The 8,321-nt window shown below is 40.4% G+C and overlaps 1 protein-coding gene across 1 annotated transcript; it reads right to left on the reverse strand.

Annotated features, from left to right (window-relative positions):
* Nucleotides 1-3,559: 3,559 nt before the first annotated feature.
* Nucleotides 3,560-6,521, reverse strand: LOC129087473 (Y-box-binding protein 1-like). Its single transcript, XM_054594415.1, is given in 3 exon segments — nt 3,560-4,936; nt 4,938-5,168; nt 6,357-6,521. Coding segments are annotated over 3 exon segments (1,299 nt in total). The 3' UTR covers nt 3,560-4,033.
* Between the last annotated feature and the right edge of the window lie 1,800 nt (nt 6,522-8,321).

Below are 8,321 nucleotides of genomic sequence, written 5' to 3' on the forward strand. Positions count from 1 at the left end.
GGTAGATAGTGGTTTCCTGTGCTATAGGGTTCCTCCACGAAGCCCTGCAAAGATCAAGGTGAGCCTGAGCCACTCCGCCTTTCTTTCTTTCTTTTTTTTTTTTAGAATATAAGTATACTGAAGAAGGGAGGAGAAAAGAAAGAAGAAAAAAGGAGAGGGAGAAGGAGAAGAAATGTCAAAATAAAATTATAAGACTTTTAAAAATAAGTTCACTGCCTATATTTAATAAATTATACTTTTAAGATTGTACAAATGTACTGCAATGTACTGCAATATTTTCATGTTGTTAAGAACAGTTCACACTATATGTAAGCCAAACCACTATGCTGTATACCTGAGTCTTATGCAGTGATTTATGTCAATTTTTTCCATGGCTGGAAAAAATGTTTTGTAGAGTAGAATATAAAAATATACATGAGGTCTGTCCATAAGGATTCCAGCCATGTAATATGAAAAAGAGACACTTCTTGAAGAAGATGCAAGAAACATTGTACATAGGACAATGATGCCTCTGTCCCCTTCGAAGCAGGCACCTGAGGACCCCACACAGTTTTCCCAATTGCCGTCAGCTGCCCTGTCATACTTTCCTGAATCTCATCAACGGTCTGAAATCTCTTCCCTTTCAAAGGTGATTTTAGTTCTGGGAAAAGCCAGAAGTTGCAGCACATCAATTCTGGGATGTAGGGGGGCTGAATCACCTGGGTGATTTGATATTTTGCCAAAACATTCTACATGTCATGTGATGCATGAGCAGATGCATTGTTGTGATGAAGCTGCCCATAGCTGCCGCCTTCCTAATCATCTGAGTAGTTTCCATGGAGGAATGTTCAAGCATAATGCAACATTTGATGCAGATTTATTGCTCTACTTGCTCAGTCATCTTAAATGTGACAGTCACATAGTACATATGTTCACTCAGTGGTGTCTAGTGCCCCCTTGACTAGTAGAGAGAAATGGTCACTGTTCATACTACGCATTTCAGTCCACACTCCTTGGCTGCCAGGTTATATCACTGTCGTGTAAGCCATTCTTGTTATATTAACAATGGCTGGAATCTTCTGGACAGCCTCCGTATATAAACACTTCATAGTGCATTCAGGCTCTGTGTCCAAGATAGGATAAAAAGTTCCAAGCTGAATATTTAATGCTTTTTGTTTTTAATCCTACCTATATATCTCTGTGACTGAGAGTGTGACCTTATTTAGCGATAACATCAAAGACCAGCTTTAAGAGTTTTTGTGAGTATAATGTAGAGCATGCTGACTATAGTTAATCATACTGTATTTGAATACTAGAAATTTGCTAGGAGGTTTTAGGTTCTCTCATCCAAAAAGTAATAGTAACTATGGGAATAGATGATAAGTTAAATGATGTAATTGTAGTAACTATTTCATTTACAGGCACATGTGTATGAAATTATCATGTTGTATACCTTAAACATACACAATTTTTATTTTTAAAAAGGATCTAGTACAGTGACTAGAACACAATAAATGTTAATCTACTACATACCCCTCATCCTCTAGTCTCATTTCCTGCTTCTGCCTTCTTGCACCACCAGCAACAGCCACCACTTCAAGCAAATATGGGATATAATTGAGAAGCTCTACTGAGGACTTACTTAGAAGTGTTTATTTAAGCCAGAATTGTCTCATACCCAAATAATTCTGTAATGTTAGTTTAGACACTTTCTTAAGTGTTGAAGTTGATGGAGACTCTGTCTTTCTCATAGTTTGCACTTCAAGCCTTCATCATCAATGAACTTTCCTTTTCTCACATCTCATACCCAGTCCCTTGGAGTATTGCGCTGTTTTTGGAATATCCAGAAGCTGACCAATAGTTATTATCTCTGCTGTTACCACCCTGGCCTGCCGTAAACAATTATCATCTTTCTCCTGGATTTCCTCAATAACTTCTAACTGTTCATCCTGATTTACCTTTGCCCCCACAACCCAGCTCTTTTTTCCCCCTAACAGCCAGAGTGTCAGATCAGATCACTAATTTGTTTCAGATCTCCCAGTGGCTCTCCACTCAGAGCGTAAGCTGACCCACAAGGCCTATCTGATCTGGCCCATTACTCTCTTTCCTTCCTTTCTATTTATTCTTCTCACCCCACTTCCACTGTTCCTCAAATACATAATCTGGTTCCCAACTCAAACTGTTACTTCTAGCTGTCCCTTTGCTTGAAATATTCACCTATACAGCTACTTAACCAATTTCTATATCCCTTGATTATTAGTCAAATATTGACCTTTCAAGGAGGTTTCCCCTGACTTCCTAATCCTATAACCTGCTCATCCTCAAGCTCCCCTGACACCCTGACCCCCCTGCCCTGCTCTACTTTTTAAAAAATATTACATTTATCTACCTAAAACACTCATACATGTAGCTATTTTTATTCATGTTACTCACTGATAGTTTCCAAGCAACTAGAAAAGTGCTTTAGATACTGCAGGTGCTCTGTAACTACCTGTTGAATAGATGGATAATATATTTTCAAGCGATATGCATTAAATTTGCTGTTTTTCTTTGGAGCAAGTCGGGGGGTGGGCTTTCTTTCTTTCAAAAATTGTTTCCAATTCCAACAGCATCACTTGTTTCACAATAAAGGATTAACATTTGCCACTTTTCTAAGAGTTGTGATGAAACCATTAAAAGGAAACTAGCACAGTCAGCATTTCCTCTCACTCTTGGGGGTTGGGGGACAGGAGTGTGATGGTGACTCGCACCCTTCCCTTGACCTCCTATTCTAGGCTCTTTCTTCATTAGGCCTTTATTTTAAAATTAAGGCCCTTCTCTCTCAGTTGGTGAGGATCTTGCGAATGAGACTTCGTAGTTTGCTACATTTAAGGGCAAGTGCAGATTCTCTTGCAGTTTAGCTGAATCTTGAGGGTCCTCTCCTAGCACAAGTGGCCAAATTGCCCAGAGGAAGTTCTCTATCGATTCCACATATGCTTTGAGTCTTAGAATAATACACCAGGCAAAAAAAGACTGGAGAAACGAATTCCCTCGTTTTACAAATGAAAAACCTGAGGCCTTGTCAGGAGGAGGGACTAATCCTTCTACTGGATTATGTTGTCCCTCTCCTCTCACTGAATCAGGTTCCTCTTCTCCAGACTTCTCAATCCTCTCAGGGAGGGGAGGGTGGGAGAAAGCAGGGAAAGGTACTCAAAACCAAGCCTGTGAGACTTACAGGCATGTGAGAAAAACTTCCTGAGGAGGCATGGAGACTCTGGACCCTGTTTAGGTGTAAATGCTAACTCTCTGTCCTACTTTTAACCTGAGTCTGTTTCCTCAACTATCAAATGAGAATAAAGAATCCAAATATGTAGGATCATTGTGAATACTACAAAAATAAAACATATGATGTACTTAGTAATAAAATCTTGTTAGTACAGTTATTCTTGAGTGAGGCCATTCGGCACTTGTTGTTAAAGGTTAACTCAGTCAGTCAAGCTCAGAAAGTAAATATGCCATTTTCATCCTTCCCATTAACCTTGGCTCTCCAATACCCGCTTCAGTTCTCTCTGGGTTCCTTTGGTGTGTGCTTTCAAGGTCTTGCTTTTCTGGCTGGGTGTGTTATTTCTTATTGATTTCTCCGTCTTTTTTTTTTTTTTTTTTTAATTATTTAAGACCTTTATTAACAGGTGCTTGCAGTTTGTTGACTTCTTTGAAAAAATCAAGTTGTAAACTTTTATTACAAATTAAAAATGAGGTTCTTAAAAATCTCAACTTGACCAGATATGAAACAATTTAAAAACCTTTAAAGGTGTATTGAGAAAAACCAGGCTTATTTTTTTTTTAAAAACACGTTTGTCACTACCAAAAAGAGACGTCTTTAGATAAAAATAATAAAAACCCCATGCTGCATAGATAATGCAGATAGTTCTAGTCATCTGATCAACGGGCAAAAAGCAAGCACTTAAGGTCTTCAGCTCCAATCTTTCGTTCATTTCTTATTGCTGGAATTTCATATTCATTTCTTCTTGTTGGATGACTAAACCGGATGATGGTAGAGGTGGTAAGCCAGCATTTACGCAGCCCCGCCCTGCTCAGCCTCGGGAGCGGACGAATTCTCAGCTGGTGGATCGGCTGCTTTTGTCTCTTTGCCATCTTGTGGTTTAGGGTTTTCTGGGCGTCTGCGTCGGTAATTGAAGTTGCGGCGGTACCGACGTTGAGGTGGCTGCTGACCTTGGGTCTCATCTCCTTGGTTTTCCTTATCTTCTTCATTGCCGTCCTCTCTAGGCTGTCTTGGGCGAGGAGGGCCCCTGCGAAATCGTGGCCTGTAGCCCCGATACATATTCTGTCTCACTGGTCTCCCTTGTTCTCCCGCACCCTGGTGGTCGGCACCCTCCAGCACGCGTCCCTGCACAGCAGGGCTGGAATATTGTGGTCGACGCCCGTAGGGTCTCCGCAGGTAGTAAGGGGGGAACCGTGGCCTGCGGTAGGGCCGGCGCCCTTGGGCCCGGCCTTCAGGCGCACTCTCCGATCCCTCATTCTTTTCCCCACTCTCACTGTCCTGGTCATTCTGCTGGTCAGTGCGTGGAGGGCCCCTGGGACGTGGACAGCGTCTATAGTGGTGACGGTCCGCTGCATAGTGACTGCCTGGCACTGGAACTCCACCAGGGCCTGTGACATTGGCTGCCTCCGCACCCTTTTCTCCTTCAACAACATCAAACTCCACCGTCTCCCCATCTCCTACACGGCGAAGGTGCTCCCTGGGGTCATTCTTCTTTATGGCAGTCTGGTGGACAAATACATCTTCCTCGGTCTCATTCCTGTTGATGAAACCATATCCGTTTCTTACATTGAACCATTTTACTGTTCCCAAAACCTTCGTTGCGATGACCTTCTTGTCCCCGCTGGCAGGCGCCGCCGATATGAGTGCCGTGGTGCGGGGCTTGGTGTCGCCAGCGCTGAGGGTGGGAGCGGCCCGGGAGGGGGGGGCGGGGGGCGGCAGGCGGCTGCCGGGCCTCGGCCTCGCCGCTCACGGTTGCGGTGATGGTGGCCGGGGCCGGCTGCGGCAGCTGCGGCTCCTCCCGGGGTGTGATGGTAACTAGGCCGGCGGCGGCGGGGCTGCTCAGGGCTCTCCGGGGTCCGCTCTCCGCTCCCGCTACCGATCGAACTCTGATTTCTCCCCTCTTTGTCCATTTTGTTTTATCTCCCCCCTAGGAAGGAGATGGTCCCATAGTGCTTTCCAAGTTCACCCCTTCAGTTGGAGAAACGGAAGTTCGTGAAAAGCTTATCCAACAAGTTTGGAGTAGACAGTTTTTCTTTGTTGCAAAACTACTCAAATCTGCAAGTGGTGATTTCCTCCTTCCTGGTTTAGGGACCACAAGAAGGGATTTAATCTTGATGAGTAACCTGATATAGTCAAGAAAGCACTCGAGATATGGAAAGTAATAAATTACACTGGGTGGGAAAATAAAGTACCCAGACATAAAAGGGACTCAAATCTGGAAATCAGATAATATAGGGCACTAGATTAAGTACAAATAAATTAAGAAGTTTTATAGCCTTATTTTGCATAAATACAGGAAATTCTGAGAGACTGGCCCCTATCTCTAAACTCATCCACAATCTGAATAATTTTCTAATTTTTTTATGTGAAAACATCACATATATTTTTATTTAATTATACATCTATTTGGTGACTTGAAGGGAATTATGAAAAGGCTAAAATTTCACCCTCCACCTCAGCTACTATGTGTCACTGGTACTGCCTTTTAGCAGACTAGCTAAACAAGTTGCCTCAGTTGAAAGTAGTATTCAATTTTCATCTTTTTGGATGGTTTTGGGTTTTCTCTTGCATATGACAAGAAAACTAAAGGTCAGTCATATCTTGACTTCACTTAATATGTTCTCTTGGAGGTTCTCTTCCTCCTCTTCATTCTTTTCCTTATTTGCCTCTACCTTCTCTTTCGAGGACTTGGAGAATTTTTTTTCTGGAGTCTCTGTCCTGGACAAATTTAGGAGCAGTAAGCAGTAGTCAGAAGACATCATTCCTCTTTCAGTTGATATAACTTAAACATAGAAAACTCAGGATTCACTTGTTATTTTCAATACCGCTAATTTACTTTTTATTGATCTCGCTCCTTAAGAGTTTTTAGTGGAGGTGAGTCAATTTCCTGGAACTTGATGTACAGCATTGTACATTTTGGCTTAGATGAATTTAGGGAGTAAGCAGAAGGCACATAACTTTCATTATATTTTCAAATGATTAAGTAGTTAAAATAGAAAAAAAAAGGTTAAGAACCACTGAGGTAATACCTAAAAGGAAAGCTAATCTGTTTTAGCCTTAGCACTTTTAAGGTTCATTAGACTAAATTTGTGGGATATCATTCAAGTTCACTCACTGGCTTCTGAAAATACCACAGTCCATGAAACATAGGCAATGGGAAGAAGGAAGCAGCTAAGCCCTTCTCCATCAGCGAACGCCAATTATTGGTAGTTCCAGCATACTGCTCTCCATCCCTTTCCTGGTCTGCGGTAGGGTACCCCTTACTCCAACCCCGAGGCATCCTAGAAGAGAGCACAGTACTGTTAATTCATGCAAGGAGGAAATCGCTGCTGGCTGAACTGGTTACTACTTTATCTACACACCACTAAATGAGAACATGAAGTAAAACTGTAGTTTCTGTACTAGACTCTTCTGGGTTCATGTAAATAAAGCACTTGTCCCTGAGGGAAAACAAAATTAGACAGTGATTAACATTTTCACTTCCTTTTGTTGATATTGCTCTTGTTGGGAAAGGTTCTGAGAACTGGGGAATTTGTATTTTCATTCAGGAAATGTTGATAGAGCACCTGTTTCGGCAGGCCCTGGGTTAGAACCTGGCACATAGCGTAAATAGGGCCGACCTGGTTTCTGACCCTGTGAAATTTCCAGTCATGTGGGTGAGATATAGATCAACAAACAATCACACAAGTGGGTTGAGTGTTCCTCTCTTTAACAGAATCCACCCACGTGGAGGAGTTTGTGTTCTGGCCAATTTGTGTCTTAAATGTGTCAACAATCCCTAAGGCCAAAGTGAAGAAAAAGGACTAGTTAAGGTGAAGCTCATATTTTGAAACAAAACCTTTAAAACAATCAAAGTTTTAAGAAGGAGAGTTATGAGAGACACACTATAGAAATTATAACATATAACATGGTTTTTCACTTAAGCTACTTTCTCCAAATTGCTGAAGTTCAACTCGGCTAAGCTTAGGTTTTACATTATTACATGTCTGTAAAAGCAAAAGATCAAAATGACAAAAGAATTTTTTTAAAAACAAGAAAAACAAATATCTTTATAAAATTACATAACTTTGAATCAGCATTTTTTAAACATTTTTTTCCTGTTATTTGACTCAATTGTTTTTATGGGTCTTGTTTATCTCAAGATATAATTAAATCCTTGTATAAGCCCCGTCATTTCTAATATAACAACTTCCCCTTCTGCCAAGTGATTAAGTTATTTCATTTCCTATTATCTTTACTTCACAGGAAAGAATATGTAATATGTGTAACAGTTACAAATAATACGGAATTTTCATTTGAAGGATATTTTTATTGTAAACATTGGAGTAAACAATCTCCAGATGGTTTTAGTGTAAGTCTAACAAAGAAAATGGGTGTATAAAACTTTACTTTATAAATTTAACAAAGAAAAGAAATGATTACAAATAAATATTTACATTTTTTTAATATTGAAGACAGGCTGATCTTAGATGTTCCAAGTCTATAATAAATGCCTGTTTCCACAACCTGCCTCTTCTTTTAATCCCATCCTTCAAACTGTGTCTCAAAATATCTATTGATTTGGGAGTTAGAATTGGAAATGATACTCAATTTTCTGAGTATCTCAATAGTACTTTTATTTATTTTTAACACACGATGTGAGTTGAATTATTAGGGACCAAAAAAAAAAAAAGCACTACAATCAATAAATAAAAAGCAGCTAGATGTATGCTTTAGGGAATATTTTATGTCAATATATATTCACTTTTTGGTTACTAAGTTTTTATTTTTTAATTTGCTTATTTATTTTTTAAAGAGGAGAAGGGAAGGAGAAAGAGAGGGAGAGAAACATCAATGTATGGTTGCCCCTTGCATGCCCCCTACTGAAGATCTGCCTCGTAACCCAGGCATGTGCTCTAGACTGACAATCAAACGAGTGACCCTTTGGTTCACAGGCCAGCACTCAGTCCACTGAGCCACACTAGCCAGGGCATGATGGTTAAGTTTTTTTTTTTTTTTTTTTTTTTTTAAATGGTACTCTCACTCCAGGCAAAGTTAAATGTGACTTTAAGTGACAGATTAGAAGAGAAGAAAAGTGACA

This window comes from Pteronotus mesoamericanus, unplaced genomic scaffold (genome assembly GCF_021234165.1).
Source record: "Pteronotus mesoamericanus isolate MK-2021 breed Mesoamerican mustached bat unplaced genomic scaffold, CSHL_Meso_final contig_130, whole genome shotgun sequence".
NCBI lineage: Eukaryota > Metazoa > Chordata > Mammalia > Chiroptera > Mormoopidae > Pteronotus > Pteronotus mesoamericanus.